The 17,830-nt window shown below is 50.3% G+C and overlaps 1 protein-coding gene across 1 annotated transcript in view; it reads left to right on the top strand.

The window, feature by feature from the left end:
* The window catches only part of nr2e1 (nuclear receptor subfamily 2 group E member 1), a 67,174-nt gene that overhangs the window by 37,687 nt on the left and 11,657 nt on the right, over positions 1–17,830 (top strand). The window contains exons 5-8 of the mRNA XM_033022094.1: positions 3,499–3,758; positions 5,528–5,674; positions 14,213–14,309; positions 15,457–15,606. Coding sequence (XP_032877985.1) covers positions 3,499–3,758; positions 5,528–5,674; positions 14,213–14,309; positions 15,457–15,606 — 654 coding nt within the window. The remainder of the gene's footprint in view (positions 1–3,498; positions 3,759–5,527; positions 5,675–14,212; positions 14,310–15,456; positions 15,607–17,830) is intronic.

Below are 17,830 nucleotides of genomic sequence, written 5' to 3' on the forward strand. Positions count from 1 at the left end.
TGAAACTATGCCAAACGTTTTCTGCCCACCACTGTAGCTCTGATATTGCTTCAGTGGGTAAGTTCATGACACGATCATAGTGACCTGTATGTCGTTTTATTGCCCGTACCTTTGCTCTCTGTAAAAATTTTGATAGTGCAAAGGTCCGAATTGTGTAGCCGGAAATGCTGCTACCATTTCCCCAATTACTCTTGCTACTTGTCGAATAGTTGGTCGCTCGTTGACCATTAATTTGTTGCATGATTGTGCTAATTCAACCATTTTTGCCTTTGGCAAGGTAACAGTCATATGGACTGAGTTAATTGTGAAGCCCAGGTAGTCCATGATAGTGGATGGCTTCAACTTAGATTTATCTGGATGTAGGACGAACCCCAGAGTTTCGAGGAGCTGTTTTGTAGCTGATACTGCTGCCACAGCCAATTCCATCGTTTTCCCTACTATGAGAATATCCTCCAGATATGCCATGACAATATGTTTTCTTAGTATTGCTATGGCTGGGTTCAATATTTGGTGAATAATCTTGGGCTGAAGTTCGCCCATAGGGCAATGCGTTGTACCATCCAGATAAATTTTAGGTATCTGCGATGATCCTTGTATATGGGTACTAGATAGTAAGCATCTTTAAGATAAATGCTTGCCATGAAGTGTCCTTTGGAATTCAGTTGTTTGGCAGTAACATATGTCTCCATTTTGAAATGTATAACACATTTGTTTAGTGATGTTAAGTCAATGATGATGCGACAGACACCATCTTTTTTGGTTTTAGTGAATATATTCGATACAAATTCCAAAGGTTCATGTTTGGTCTTTTCGATGACCCCCTTTGTGATAAGTCTCACCAGTTCAGCTTGTCCCTCACGTTTCTTTTTGATGGAGGGAGAAATACCCTTTGGGGCCATTGTTGAACTGGCGGCGTTTTTTCTGACATGAATTGTATTTTATATCCTGTAATGTTGTTGAGTATATACTTGTCACTCGTGACCATACCCCATGCTTCTTTAAACAAGTGTAATCTCCCCCTTGTTAATAAAGCACCCTTATTCTCTATATGCTGGTAGGGACTAGACCCACCTACCTCCATGGTTATTGGCGATTCTGTTTCTTCATTTTCCTGAAGATTTTGTTCTGACCGGCTGGCGATGTTGGGGGGAGGCGCATTTTCCAGAGGGTCCGCTGCGGGCCCTGATCTAAAAGATCTTTGGGGATAATGTGCGGACCCCAAGCGTTCACCAGTCCCATATTGCGGACGTCGACTGGTGGATGCCGTGGGGTGCTGCCACTTGGGTATCGGAGGTCTTGGTTTGCTCGTCCCGGGGCCTGCCCTCATTAGGCCGAAGGTTTTTGATGCTTCCTGCATCTCCTTCAGTTTTTATTGAAATCTTTCCCAAATGGCAGCGCGTCCGTCTCCGCAGCTGGGGCTTTACACAAGCCAGCAAATTTGGGATTGAGGGCAGGTCTTATGTTTCCCTCCGGAGATTGTTGATCTCAAATTGTGTGGTACACATTAATGCCAGCACATCCTGCTGGCAGGTATCCATCTCTGTGGTCTCCACGGAACGAGCAAAGGCTGTGATGGCTGACGTCAGGAGCCTTAGGATCCGCTGTAGCTTGAGTTCTTGGGTCTGGATGTGTGACCCACATGCCCCCAGATTTGGCTGTTGACACTTTTTACTTTGAGGGCCTCACCGTTTTCTGGTGCTGTGTTGTTTCAGCACCTCAGCGAGCACCTTTTCCAGTAATGGTTGATGCTGGCCGCCATTCTTGGTTCCAGCGGTGCTCCAGCCCGTGGGGTTGCTACAAGCGGTCCATCACACCCAACAGCTCTTCATGTTCCTGCACCCCTGGCATACTCCCGAATTTGTCCGCCTGCCCCTGTTCCAGACCAGCCCAGCCCTGGTCACCAATGCTAGCCTCCAGTAATGAGGGAGCAAAGGGCAGTGCATGAGGTACTGTGGAGGGGGTGCCTGACCTCCCTCCGCAAGAGCGCTCTTTCTGCGCATCTCGCTGGAGCTGCTCCAATTGCTGTTGGATGCAGCTCAGGCGGCTGTCTCTCCTCCATTTAGGTTGAGACATGTCCCCGTCCGATGAATCGGACGCCACCGGCCGGATGCCTGTTCGGATGGCTAGACATCCAGCCCGCAGTTCAGGCACTAGCGGGACTGGGCTCGGCGCGGTGATGGGGATAGCGGGGCGACCGGTTATTGTTCCTACCGCCTGTTGCTGCCCCCCCTTGCAATGGAACGCTCCTCCGCTGGAGTCGAGCGGGGGACAGGTTCTTCTGGAGCTTTTGCCTTGTAGTAGCGAGAGCGCCCCTCAAGCAGCGCGTCTCGCAGGCATCTGCTCCGTGAGCCGCTCCAGCGGCTCAGGCGGCTCTCTCTCCCCCCGTGCGGGTGGAGAGACGTCCCGTCCGACATCGGGAAACACCTGCCGGGTGCCTCTCGAGTGGCTATGCGTCCAGCCCGCAGCTTCAGGTACTAGCGGGCTGGCCTCGGCACGGTGTCGGGGAATTACGGAACACCGGGTCGCTCCTACCGCCTGTTGCTGCCCCCCTCCCCAACGGGAAAACGGGGGACAGTTTTGTTCCAGAGCCTTTTTCTCTGCCTGTAAAAAACACAAGCAGAAAAAGGCTCACCTGTAAAAGAAAACCCGACCTCAGGGTACTCACCTGACGGTCCGGTTCATGCTGTAACGAGAGTGCCTAGCTCCCGTTGCAAGCCGCTGTTGCACTGCTGGCGTAATGCCGCGCCTGCGCACTGAGCGGGTTCTTCACGTAGTCACTCACGTGACTCCGAAGTAAAATTTAGAAGATTGAGGGGTGGATCTTATAGAAACTTTAAAAATTCTTAAGGGGTTGGACAGGCTAGATGCAGGAAGATTATTCCCGATGTCGGGGAAGTCCAGAACAAGGGGTCACAGATAAGAGGGAAGTCTTTTAGGACCGAGATGAGAAAATCTTTTTTTACAGTGGTGAATCTGTGGAATTCTCTGCCACAGAGGGTAGTTGAGGCCAGTTCATTGTCTATATTTAAGAGGGAGTTAGATGTGGCCCTTGTGGCTAAAGGGATCAGGAGGTATGGAGAGAAGGCAGGTACAGGATACTGAGTTGGATGATCAGCCATGATCATATTGAATGGCAGTGCAGGCTCGAAGGGCCGAATGGCCTACTCCTGCACCTATTGTCTATGTTTCTATGTTTCCACCCACTCTCCAATGACATCCAGGTTGTAGGTTAATTGATTTCTCTAAGTTGTAAAATTGTCCCCAGTGTGTAGGAAAGTGTACGGGGTGGTTGCTGGTCGGCACGGACTCGGTGGGCCGAAGGGCCTGTTTCCTTGCTGTGTCTCTAAAGACTAAAGTCAGACCGCACCTCTGCTGTGAAATGTACAGGTGATATCTTGGGTCAGGTGGGCAAGTGGGACTCGGTGGTGCATGTTGGTCGGCATGGTGCCAAATGGCCTTTTCTGTGCTATATGGCTAAAAAAAATGTGCACTCAAAAGGCTTCATGAAGTGTACTACAGGTCCACCACCGATTTTCCAGAGCCTTTTTGGATTATCTGTGTTGCGGGACCATCAGAAGTCACGGCCTCTGAGAGGAGTCAAACGGTACCGCAACGTTCTGCCCAGGGGCCGAGATACTGGCCCGCAAAAGTCGGCCTCGGAAGTCGGCTATGGGAACGGATCTGCAGCTCCAGCCGGGCCGGGGTTCCAGAGCCCCGGCCGCAGCGGGCAAACTCGTCCCGCTGATCGGCCGCGGAAGGCCCGATGAGGTCGAGATCGGCCGCCTCACCCGGCCAGGGCGTCACATTTTCGGGGGGACTTCCGGGGGCGATTTCATGTGCGCTCTGGTGATTTTGTCCGGAGCAAAGGAGGTGCCGGACACGACACTTGCCGGAAAATCAGTGGAGCTTGTAAAATGAATATTGTTAGCTGCTCTGCTGGGCTGCCCTCATGAAAAAACGTGTGATGCCAATTCCTTGCCCTAGTCCGTCTTGGCTCTCCCGGTTGCCAAACACTTTAACTCCCCTCCCCATTCCCACACTGATCTTTCTGTCCTGGGCCTCCTCCATTGTCAGAGTGAGGCCCAGCGCAAATTGGAGGAACGGCATCTCATATTTCGCTTGGGCAGCTCACACCCCAGTGGTATGAACACCTCTTCATCCCATCCTCACGCTGCCTCGGCAAGGCCAGCAGCATAATCAAGGACCAGTCGCACCCTCTTCTCCCCTCTCCCATCGGGCAAGAGGTACAGAAGTGTGAAAACGCACACCTCCAGATTCAGGGACAGTTTCTTCCCAGCTATTATCAGGCAACTGAATCACCCTACCACAACCAGGGAGCAGTCCTGAACTACTATTGGGGCAACAGGCAATAGACAATAGGTGCAGGAGTAGGCCATTTGGCCCTTCGAGCCAGCACCGCCATTCACAGTGATCATGGCTGATCATCCACATTCAGCACCTCATCAGGGACCCTCAGACTATCTTTGATTGGACTTTACTGGCTTTATCTTGCACTAAACATTATTCCCTTATCATGTATCTATACACTGTAAATGGTTCGATTGTAAACATGTATTGTATTTCCGCTGACTGGTTAACACGCAACAAAAGCTTTTCACTGTACCTCGGTACACGGGACAATAAACTAAACTGAACTGAACTCCACCCTAGACGCCCTGCCAGTTCCACTGTTCGCATCCACATATCCCTTCAGTATCATCTCTTCCACGGCCAACAATGGACCATTGTGGGCTCCACCTACCCTTGGTCATCGGTGCCGGCTCCGATTTGATCCGCACCTTTTCACACCCTCAGTTTCCCTCTCCCCTGACTCTCAGTCTGAAGAAGGGTCTCGAGCCGATCCATGTCCCTCTGCAGACAGACGCTTGCCTGAGCCGCCGAGTTGTACAGGGTCTTGGTGAGACCACACCTGGAGTATTGCGTACAGTTTTGGTCTCCTAATCTGAGGAAAGACATTATTGCCATAGAGGGAGTACAGAGAAGGTTCACCAGACTGATTCCTGGGATGGCAGGACTTTCATATGAAGAAAGACTGGATAGACTCGGCTTGTACACACTAGAATTTAGAAGATTGAGGGCGGATCATATAGAAACTTACAAAATTCTTAAGGGGTTGGACAGGCTAGATGCAGGAAGATTGTTCCCGATGTTGGGGAAGTCCAGAACAAGGGGTTACAGTTTAAGGATAAGGGGGAAGTCTTTTAGGACCGAGATGAGAAAATAATTTTTTACACAGAGAGTGGTGAATCTGTGGAATTCTCTGCCACAGAAGGTAGTTGTGGCCAGTTCATTGGCTATATTTAAGAGGGAGTTAGATGTGGCCCTTGTGGCTAAAGGGATCAGGGGGTATGGAGAGAAGGCAGGTACGGGATACTGAGTTGGATGATCAGCCATGATCATATTGAATGGCGGTGCAGGCTCGAAGTGCCGAATGGCCTACTCCTGCACCTATTGTCTATGTTTCTATGTCAACTCCAGCACTGTGTGTCTGTCTCCTTCCCCGCAGTACCCGCACGAGGTAAACGGAGCGCCCATGTACCTGTACGAGGTGGCGACGGAGTCGGTGTGTGAATCCGCCGCCAGGCTGCTCTTCATGAGCATCAAGTGGGCCAAGAGCGTGCCAGCATTCTCTACGCTGCCATTCCAGGACCAGGTGAGTGGGCACCTAAGGCATGGAACGCACGCAGTCCTTTATCCTGGCTGGGGGATTCACCAACCAACCAGGGGACATGGGTTGAATGCAATAAAAAGGAACTGTAGATTGCAGCTCCGCGGCACGGTGGCGCAGCGGTAGAGTTGCTGCCGTGCAGCGCCACAGACATAGAAACATAGAAAATAGGTGCAGGAGGAGCCCATTCATTGTCACCGCCATTCATTGTGATCATGGCTGATCGTCCCCAATCAATAACCCGTGCCTGCCTTCTCCCCATATCCCTTGATTCCACTAGCCCCTACAGCTCTATCTAAGTGCCTCCGTCCCACTTAGGAAACCTGAACGGAGACCTCTGGAGACTTTGCGCCCCACCCAAGGTTTCCGTGCGGTTCCCGGAGGTTGCAGGTGGTTGCCGGAGGTTTCAGGTAGTGGAAGTAGATAGGGAGACTGACAAAAACCTCCGGGAACCGCACGGAAACCTTGGGTGGGGCGCAAAGTCTCCGGAGGTTTCCGTTCAGGTTTCCTAAGTGGGACAGGGGGCATTACTCTCTCTCAAATCCATCCAGTGACTTGGCCTCCACTGCCCTCTGTGACAGAGAATTCCACAAATTCACAACTCTCTGGGTGAAAAAGTTTTTTCTCACCTCAGTCTTAAATGGCCTCCCCTTTATTCTAAGACAGTGGCCCCTGGTTCTGGACTCGCCCAACATTGGGAACATTTTTCCTGCATCTAGCTTGTCCAGTCCTTTTATAATTTTATATGTTTCTACAAGATCCCCCCTCATCCGTCTAAACTCCAGTGAATACAAGCCTAGTCTTTTCAATCTTTCCTTATATGACAGTCCCGCCATCCCAGGTATCAATCTCGTGAACCTACGCTGCACTGCCTCAATCACAAGGATGTCCTTCCTCAAATTAGGAGACCAAAACTGTACACAATACTCCAGATGTGGTCTCACCAGAGCCCTATACAATGTGAATAAAGCTCAAGTGTTACCGGGTTCGATCCTGACTACGGGTGCTGTCTTTACGGAGTTTGCACATTCTCCCCGTGACCGCGTGGGACCAAAGGTCATATCCTCAGAAATCAAGGTGGTTCCTTGAGGGCAGGGGTGGGCAACCTTGTTCTGCATAGGGGCCGAGACACACGTCTGATAGCGGATGGCGGGCCACATCTTGCACGTGTACATATGTATCCCGCTCCGGATGGCAGGCATGGCACGCATTCACAGAAGGTAGACAACTCAATGGGTGAGGCAGCCTCGTGCAATCCTTGCATGTCCCACCCGCTGAGTTTCTCCAGCATTTTTGTCTACCTTCGATTTTGCCAGCATCTGCAGTTCTTTCTTAAACGTGTTCACAGAAGGTGCGCGGCCGTGCCGGCGGCTTTGCGCAGGATGCGGTACAGACAGAGCTTGGCGCTCGGCGGGCCGGACGATTACGGGGAAAAAAATCCGCAGGCGGGCCGGATGATTTCGGGTTATGGGCCGCATTCGGCCCGGGGGGACGTAGGTTTCCGACCCCTGCTTTAGGGAGTCGATGAAATGGAATTGTTTTAATCAGAGGGTGGTGAATCTGTGGAATTCATTGCCACAGAAGGCAGTGGAGGCCGTCAATGGATATTTTTTAGGTGGAGATAGACAGATTCTTGATCAGTACCTTGATTAAGAGGGCTTCAGGTTTCTGTAAGTTGGATTCTGTTGCTCAGGCAACAGAGAGTCATGGAGTCATACAGCGTGGAAACAGGCCCTTCGGCCCAACTTGCCCACACTGACCAGCATGTCCCATCTACACTAGTCACACTTGCTTGCGTTTGGCCCATATCCCTCTAAATCTGTCCTATCCATGTACCCATCTTAATATTTCTTAAACGTTGCAATAGTCCCTGTCTCAACTACCTCCTCCAGCTGCTCGTTCCATTCACCCACCATCTTTTGTGTTATAAAGTTACCCCCTCAAGTTCCTATTAAATATTTCACCCCTCACCTTATAAAAGAGATGGCGGAGGGTTGGATTCAATGGAGTCCTAGAGTCACACAGCACAGAAACAGGCCCTTCAGCCCAACTTGTCCATGTTGACCAGGATGACCCATCTATGCGAGTTCCATTTACCCGCATTTGGCCTATATGTGTCAGGGATTATGGGAAGAAGGCAGGAGAGTGGGGTTAGGAGGGAGTAACTCAGCGGGTCAGGCAGCATCTGTGGAGAACATGGATAGGTGACGTTTCACAGAGTGCTGGAGTTACTCAGTGGGTCAGGCAGCATCTGTGGAGAAGATAGATCAGCCATGATTGAATGGCGGAGTAGACTTGATGGGCCCAATGGCCTCATTCTGCTCCTGTCACATCTCTCCAAACCTTTCATTTCCATGTACCTGTCCAAGTGTCTTTCAGGTATTTGTTTCATGATAGCTTTAGCTATATGTTCATCAAGCCTTTTGATCGAACCATTTTTGAGTCAGATAGCGTGGAAACAGACTCTTTCGCCCAACTTGCATACGCCGACCAAGATGTGCCATCTACACTAGTGCCACCTGTGTGCATTATTATCCTCAGGTTCCTATTTACTTTTATGAAATATTTTCCCTCTCACCTTAAACGTGTGTCAAAGATAGATACAAAGTGCTGGAGTAACTCAGCGGGTCAGGCAGCATCTGTGGAGAACATGGATAGGAGACGTTTCACAGAGTGCTGGAGTAACTCAGCGGGTCAGGCAGCATCTGTGGAGAACATGGATAGGTGATGTTTCACAGAGTGCTGGATTTACTCAGTGGGTCAGGCAGCATCTGTGGAGAACATGGATAGGTGACATTTCACACAATGCTGGAGTTACTCAGTGGGTCAGGCAGCATCTGTGGAGAACATGGATAGGTGACGTTTCACAGAGTGCTGGAGTAACTCAGCGGGTCAGGCAGCATCTGTGGAGAACATGGATAGGTGACGTTTCACAGAGTGCTGGAGTTACTCAGCGGGTCAGGCAGCATCTGTGGAGAACATGGATAGGGACCGTTTTGAGACGGGACCGTTCATCAGAGCCACTCAATCAGTACTAACTGAGTATAGTTTAAACAAGAGGCTCCAAAATGTAATGATTCTCCGCACACTGGTGAATCTGTCTCCAAAGTTTAGTTTAGTTTAGAGATACAGCGCTGAAACAGGCCCTTCAGCCCATCGAGTCTGCACCGACCATCGATCCCCGCAAATTAACACTATTCGACACACTCTAGGGACAATTTACACGTGTACCAAGCCAATCAACCTACAAACCTGCACGTCCTTGGCGCGTGGCACGAACACCGTAGATCTGGGAGAAAACCCACGCGGTCACGGGGAGAAAGTACAAACTCCGTACAGCCAGCACCCGTAGTCAGGATCGAACCGGGATCTCAGTAAGGCAGCAGCTCTAACGCTGCGCCACCGTGCCGCCCCTGTTAATATCAGAAAGACAGATGTGTATATCAAAGTGGATAATTTTTCCCTGTTGCAGTCTCCATGATCTGTGCTGAAGGCGTCTCGACCCAAAACATCATCCATTCATTTTGGATAGATTTTTGAGCCACAGGGCACACGTACTTAAGCCCAACCTGCCCACACTGACCAACATGTCCCATCTACACTAGTCCCATCTGCCCACGTTTGGCCTATGTTCCTCTATACCGGTCCTATCCATGTACATGTCTAAATGCTTTTTAAACTTTATAATTTCTGCCTCGACTACGTCCTCCGAGATGCTGCCTGACCCACTGCATTACTCCAGAAATTTGTCATGGAATCATAAAGCGTGAACACAGGCACTTTGGCCCAACTTGCCCACACCGACCAATGTGTCCCATCTACACTGGTTCCACCTGTCTATGTTTGGCCCATATCGCTCTAAGCCTGTTCTACCCATGTACATGTTTTAATGTTTCTTAAACGTTGCAATAGTCACTGCCTCAACTACCTCGTTCCATCACCCTTTGTGTGAAAAAGTGACTCCACAGATTCCTATTAAATCTTTCCCCCCTTCACCTTAAACCTATGTCCTCTGATTCTAGATTCACCTACTCTAGGCAAGAGACTACCCGATCTATTCCTCTCATTATTTTGTACACTATGGCGGGCGAAACAAAGAGGTCTTCATTGCCAAAGCAAAGGGAACAACACACACGTGAATGGGGGAAGGCTGACCCGGGTTTCATTATATATAGACAATAGACAATAGACAATAGGTGCAGGAGTAGGCCATTCGGCCCTTCGAGCCAGCACTGCCATTCAATATGCTCATGGCTGATCAACCCCAATCTGTACCCCGTTCCTGCCTTCTCCCCATATCCCCTGACTCCGCTATTTTTAAGAGCCCTATCTAGCTCTCTCTTGAATGTATCCAGAGAACCGGCCTCCACCGCCCTTTTTTTTTTTTTTTTTTTTTTTTAAATTATGAAACTACTTTTATTCAAAAAATAAAAATAAACATAGAGTATTAACACAATCAAAGACTGCCTATGCTGACAGTTTACAAACAAATGATCGTCAAATTAATAACGTCAACTGGACCCACGAATGGCCGTTGAAGGTCGAGTGTTCCGTTTATCAACAAAACACTCGACCTTCAACGGCGACCAGTATTCATGGAAAGTCTCCAAAGTCCCCATGGACACCACGTGTTCCCTCTTAACACTTAAACACATTTATCAAATTAAAATATTAACATTCTTATCGATAATATATTCAACCTCCTGTGGTGACCAGCGTGCACAGAAGGCCTCCACAGTCCCCATGGACACCGCGTGTTCCTTTTCTAGGGACACGCGAGCTCGGACGTAACCCCGGAAAAGGGGCAGGCAGGCAACCGGTGTGCGGCCATCGACTGCCCGCTGCCTGGACCCGCGAATGGCCATCCTGGCCAGGCCCAGGAGCAGACCGACAGGGAGACACACTCCTCCCTCCCATCCTTCCCCCCTCTGCACCGGGTGCCCATAAATCAATAGCGTTGGACTAAAATGTAACCAAAACCTGAGGAGCAGCCCTTTCAGATATTCGAACAGTGGCCCTTTGAGGCAGAGAATTCCACAGACTCACCACTCTCTGTGAGAAAAAGTGTTTCCTCGTCTCCGTTCTAAATGGCTTACTCCTTATTCTTAAACTGTGGCCCCTGGTTCTGGACTCCCCCAACATCGGGAACATGTTTCCTGCCTCTAGCGTGTCCAAACCCTTAACACTCTTATATGTTTCAATGAGATATCCTCTCATCCTTCTAAACTTCAGAGTGTACAAGCCCAGCCGCTCCATTCTCTCAGCATATGACAGTCCCGCCATCCCGGGAATTAACCTTGTAAACCTTCGCTGCACTCCCTCAATAGCAAGAATGTCCTTCCTCAAATTAGGGGACCAAAACTGCACACAATACTCCAGGTGTGGTCTCACTAGGGCTCTGTACAACTGCAGAAGGACCTCTTTGCTCCTATATTCGATTGCTCTTGTTATAAAGGCCAACATGCCATTCGCTTTCTTCACTGCCTGCTGGCGGGACAGCTTCCAGCCACTGCGTGAAACGATCGACAACCGTGAGGCAGCGGACCCACAATATCCACTTGAACGTGGTTGCACCGCTGATGAGGCACGGCAAACTCTTGAACATACGTCTGGCACGGAACACACGCCCGGGGCCCATTAACCGACCCGCTTGCGCAAGCCATGCCACATGAACCGGGCCACCACCAACGCAATCGTCACCCGGATGGAAGGGTGCGCCAACCCGTGGAGAACGTCGAACGGCATGTCCTCTGACACCAGTCTGGAGATGGCGGTGGGTAGGCGGGCATCTCGGCATCCTCCAGTTGAGCAGCCGCCAAGGCGGAAAAGTCAATTCCCGGAGCGTTACATCCAGGACCGCATCGATGGCGGGCCGCGACAACGTGTCGGCAAGCCGGTTGTTTGTGCCCTCAATGTGGCGGACGCTAGTGATAAACTCGGTGATGTATGCCAACTGCCGCTGCTGCCAAGCGGACCAGGGATCCGACACCTTGGCAAACGCGAAGGCGAGAGGCTTGTGATCAGTGAAGGCGGTAAAATCCCGGCCCTCCAGGAAGTAACGAAAGTGCCGCACAGCCAGGTACAACGCCAGGAGCTCCCGGTCGAAAGATCTGTATTTCTGCTCCGCAGACTTGAGCTGTCGACTGAAAAAGGCCAGAGGCCACCAGCACCCATCATGGAACTGCTCTAACACGCCCCCCCCCCCCCCCTTCCCACATGAGAGTCAGAGGCGTCTACAGTCAAAGCGGTCAGCCCGCGGCATGGTGGCAGGTGCCAGCGCCTCCTTGGGCCCCACGGTCTCGGCGTTCCACGTTATATCCCGCTGCTTGCCAGCCAGAAACTGAAACAACGGCTGCATGTTCCGTTTCGGCGCGGGCAAATACCGGTAGTAAAAAGTCATGAACTCCTGGAGCCCCCGCACCGTGGAAGGCCGCGGAAACCGGCAAATGGCCGCCATCTTGTCCGGGAGCGGGATCGCACCGTGCTGAGTAACACGACGGCCCAGGAAGTCGATGGAACCGAGGCCGAACCGGCATTTGTCCAGGTTGATGGCCAGACTGTGCTCGCTGAGCCGCTGACAGAGCAGGCGGAGGTGTGCGCAGTGTTCCTGACGGGTGCGACTGGCCACAAGAATATCGTCCAGGAAAATAAATACCTAGAAATAGAAAGTCCAAGCCGTGAGTCACTGTGTCCGTCAGGCGCTGAAAAGCCTGCGCGGCATTCTTCAGGCCAAAAGGCATCCGCAGGAATTCGAAAAGCCCAAAAGGAGTAATAATAGCTATCTTGGGCACATCTTCCAAGATGGTGCCCCGCATCAGGTCAACCTTGCAGAAGAAATGGGCGCCAGCTAAATGGGCAGAAAAGTCCTGATTATGCGGGAATCGGGTACCGATCTGGGATCATGTTGTTAGTGAGGCGGCGAAAACCTCGCAAGGCCGGCTGAGCCCAAAGGTCCGCAAAAACAGCGCCTTCAGGCCCTCGTATTTGTCCTGATCCAGCGGCGCTCGTAGGTGAGGGACCAGGCGACCAGCCGTCTCCTGATCCAACGCGCCGACCACATAGTGGTACCGGGTCTCATCAGCCGTGATGGTGTCGAACGTGAAACTGAGCCTCGGCCTGCTGGAACCACACTTGTGGCTGCGATATCCAGAACACGGGCAGCTTCAGGGAGACAGCGTTCTGCTGGGCCGGATTGTCAGCGGCCTCGGGCTGTTGAGGTTGATCGTTGTCGGCAAACATCGTTGAAACTCAAAATGACCGTTTTGGATCGTCGGGGTCACCAAATAGCGGGCGAATAAGTGAGCCACGTATGGTGAATCAAAGAGGTCTTTATTGTCAAAGCAAAGAGAACAACACACATGCGAATGGGGGAAGGTTGACCCGGGGTACATACTAGGGCACACCCCTCTACCTCATGACAACTCCTCCCCGCCATTACCCAGTCACTTGACCCGACCCCTGATTGCCGTGGGCTCGCATGGTAAGTGGCCTGACCACCGGGTGGCGCCACAACACCTCTAGAAGATCGCCCCTCATCCTCCTGCGCTCCAAGGAACAGAGTCGACACGGTGGCGCAGCGGTAGTTTCGCTGCCTTACTGCCCGAGACCCGGGTTCGTTCCCGACCACGGGTGCTGTCTGTACAGAGTTTGCACGTTCTCCACGTGACCGGCGTGGGTTTTCTCCGGGATCGTCGGTTTCCTCCCACACGCCAAAGACGTACAGGCTTGTAGGTAAACTGTCTTGGTAAATGGGAAAAATGGTCCCAAGTGTGTGTAGGATAGTGTTAGTGTGGCGGGGATCGCTGGTCGGCACTGACCTAGTGGGCCGAAGGGCCTGTTTCCGCGCTGTATCTCTAAACTAAATTAAAAATGAAACAACAGACAATAGACAATAGGCGGAAGAGTAGGCCATTCGGCCCTTCGAGCCAGCACCGCCATTCAATGTGATCATGGCTGATCATCCCCAATCAGTACCCCGTTCCTGCCTTCTCCCCATATCCCCTGACTCCGCTATTTTTAAGAGCCCTATCTAGCTCTCTCTTAAAAGCATCCAGAGAACCTGCCTCCACTGCCCTCTGAGGCAGAGAATCCCACAGACTCACAACTCTCTGTGAGAAAAAGTGTTTCCTCATCTCCGTTCTAAATGGCTTACTCCTTATTCTTAAACTGTGGCCCCTGGTTCTGGGCTCCCCCAACATCGGGAACATGTTTCCTGCCTCATGTTTCAATGAGATACCCTCTCATCCTTCCAAACTCCAGAGTGTACAAGCCCAACTGCTCCATTCACTCCATTCCCGACATCCCGGGAATTAACCTTGTAAACCTACGCTGCACTCCCTCAATAGCAAGAATGTTCTTCCTCAAATTAGGGGACCAAAACTGCACACAATACTCCAGGTGTGGTCTCACTAGAGCTCTGTACAACTGCAGAAGGACTTCTTTGCTCCTCGCCTGTTCCTAGCCTGTTCCACCTCTCACTATAGCTCAGGCCATCAAACATTAACCCCTTGTATCCCGCTCTAGCTCATCCTTCTGGAAGACGCCTGGAGGGAACTCTTTGTGCTGGGAATCGCTCAGTGGGCCATCCCGATCGACTCCAGTACGCTGCTGGCCGTGTCCGGTGAGTAACGGCGCCGTCACGGCAAACACGGTAAAACTTAGTTTCTAGATTAGGTTTACTGGAGTATTGCGTACAGTTTTGGTCTCCAAATCTGAGGAAGGACATTATTGCCATAGAGGGAGTGCAGAGAAGGTTCACCAGACTGATTCCTGGGATGTCAGGACTGTCTTATGAAGAAAGACTGGATAGACTTGGTTTATACTCTCTAGAATTTAGGAGATTGAGAGGGGATCTTATAGAAACTTACAAAATTCTTAAGGGGTTGGACAGGCTAGATGCAGGAAGATTGCTCCCGATGTTGGGGAAGTCCAGGACAAGGGGTCACAGCTTAAGGATAAGGGGGAAATCCTTTAAAACCGAGATGAGAAGAACTTTTTTCACACAGAGAGTGGTGAATCTCTGGAACTCTCTGCCACAGAGGGTAGTCGAGGCCAGTTCATTGGCTATATTTAAGAGGGAGTAGATGTGGCCCTTGTGGCTAAGGGGATCAGAGGGTATGGAGAGAAGGCAGGTATGGGATACTGAGTTGGATGATCAGCCATGATCATATCGAATGGCGGTGCAGGCTCGAAGGGCCGAATGGCCTACTCCTGCACCTAATTTCTATGTTTCTATGTTTCTATGTTTCAGAGATACAGCGCGAAACAGGCCCATAAATCAGCATCTCAGACTCAGTATAGCAGCAGCACACTGAGAAAGTGTAAGTGGCATCTGTGTAAGAAGGAACTGCAGGTGCTGGTTTAATCCGAAGATAGGCACAAAAAGCTGCAGTAACTCAGGCGGGAGTCGCCAGTTTTGGTGCCATTTGAAGAGATGTGGATCAGGTGGGCAGGCAGCGGAGATTAGTGTAACTTGGCATCATGTTCGGCACGGACACTGTGGGCCGAAGGGCCTGTTGATATGGTCCACGATATGTTCCACGATGCCAGGAAGAAAACACAGACAGTTAAACAGGTACATAGATGGGACAGGTTTGGAGGGATATGGGCCAAACACAAGCAGGTGGGGCAAGTGTAGCTGGGGCGCGCCTGTTGGTCGGTGTGGGCAAGTTGGGCCGAAGGGCCTGTTTCCACGCTGTAGGAGTCTGGTGACAGCTGAATGGACGCTGGGTTAATGCGCGTCTTTGATTCTCCTCCCCCCCCCCAAGGTATGAACGGTGATAACACGGACTCGCAGAAGCTGAACAAGATCATTGCGGAGATCCACGCGCTGCAGGAGGTGGTGTCCAGGTTCCGTCAGCTCCGTGTCGACGCCACCGAGTTTGCCTGCTTGAAATGCATCGTGACGTTCAAAGCCGGTCAGTGGCCATCCCCTCCCCACCCGCACACACACACACACACACACACACACACACACACACACACACACACACACACACACACACACACACACACACACACACACACACACACACACACACACACACACACACACACACACACACACACACACACCGCCAGCAGAGACTCTCATTGCACAACCACGAGAGGCACTGACAATAGACAATAGACAATAGGTGCAGGAGTAGGCATTTGGCCCTTCGAGCCAGCACCGCCATTCAATGTGATCATGGCTGATCATCCCCAAGCAGTACCCCGTTCCTGCCTTCTCCCCATATCCCCAGACTCCGCTATCTTTAAGAGCCCTATCTAGCTCTCTTTTGAAATCATCCAAGAGAAATCATCAGGAAATCATCCAGAGAACCTGCCTTCACCGCCCTCTGAGGCAGAGAATTCCACAAACTCACCACTCTCTGTGAGAAAAAGTGTTTCCTCGTCTCCGTTCTAAATAGAAACATAGAAAATAGGTGCAGGAGTAGGCCATTCGGCCCTTCGAGCCTGCACCGCCATTCAATATGATCATGGCTGATCATCCAACTCAGTATCCTGTACCTGCCTTCTCTCCATACCCCCTGATCCCTTTAGCCACAAGGGCCACATCTAACTCCCTCTTAAATATAGCCAATGAACTGGCCTCAACTACCTTCTGCGGGAGAGAATTCCAGAGATTCACCACTCTCCGTGGGAAAAATGTTTTCCTCATCTCGGTCCTAAAAGATTTCCCCCTTATCCTTAAACTGTGACCCCTTGTTCTGGACTTCCCCAACATCAGGGGTTTCTTAAATGTGTATATTTTAATGCTAGGAGCATTGTAAGAAAAGTGGATGAACTTAGAGCCTGGATTGACACCTGGAAGTATGATGTTGTGGCGATCAGTGAAACATGGTTGCAGGAGGGCTGTGATTGGAAACTAAATATTCCAGGATTTCGTTGCTTCAGGTGTGATAGAATTGGAGGGGCAAGAGGTGGAGGTGTTGCATTGCTTATCAGGGAAGATATTACAGCAGTGCTTTGGCAGGATAGATTAGAGGGCTCGTCTAGGGAGGCTATTTGGGTGGAACTGAGAAATGGGAAAGGGGTAGCAACACTTATAGGGGTGTATTATAGACCGCCAAATGGGGAGCGAGAATTGGAAGAGCAAATATGTAAGGAGATTGCAGATATTAGTAGTAAGCACAAGGTAGTGATTGTGGGAGATTTCAATTTTCCACACATAGACTGGGAAACACATTCTGTAAATGGGCTGGATGGGTTGGAGTTTGTAAAATGTGTGCAGGATAGTTTTTTGCAACAATACATAGAAGTACCTACTAGAGAAGGGGCGGTACTGGACCTCCTGTTAGGAAATGAGATGGGTCAGGTGGCAGAGGTATGCGTTGGGGAACAGTTCGGGTCCAGTGATCACAATACCATTAGTTTCAATATAATTATGGAGAGGGACAAAACTGGACCTAGGGTTGAGATTTTTGATTGGAGAAAGGCTAACTTTGAGGAGATGCGAAAGGATTTAAAAGGAGTAAATTGGGACAGTTTGTTTTATGGGAAAGATGTGGAAGAGAAATGGAGTACATTTAAAGGTGAAATTTTAAGAGTACAGAATCTTTATGTCCCTGTTCGGTTGAAAGGAAATCATAAAAATTGTAAAGAGCCATGGTTTTCAAGGGAAATTGGACACTTGGTTCGGAAAAAGAGGGAGATCTACAAGAGTTATAGGCAGCATGGAGTAAATGAGGTGCTTGAGGAGTATAAAGAATGTAAAAAGAATCTTAAGAAAGAAATTAGAAAAGCTAAAAGAAGATATGAGGTTGCTTTGGCAAGTAAGGTAAAAGTAAATCCGAAGGGTTTCTACCGCTATATTAATAGCAAAAGGATAACGAGGGATAAAATTGGTCCATTAGAGAGTCAGAGTGGCCAACTATCTGCAGAGCCAAAAGAGATGGGGGAGATATTGAACAGTTTCTTTTCTTCGGTATTCACCAAGGAGAAGGATATTGAATTATGTGAGGTAAGGGAAACAAGTAGAGTAGCTATGGAAACTAAGAGGATCAAAGAAGAGGAAGTACTGACACTTTTGAGAAATATAAAAGTGGATAAGTCTCCAGGTCCGGACAGGATATTCCCTAGGACATTGAGGGAAGTTAGTGTAGAGATAGCAGGGGCTATGGCAGAAATATTTCAAAT

The sequence above is a fragment of the Amblyraja radiata genome, chromosome 5 (genome assembly GCF_010909765.2).
Source record: "Amblyraja radiata isolate CabotCenter1 chromosome 5, sAmbRad1.1.pri, whole genome shotgun sequence".
In the NCBI taxonomy this organism is placed as follows: Eukaryota; Metazoa; Chordata; class Chondrichthyes; order Rajiformes; family Rajidae; genus Amblyraja; species Amblyraja radiata.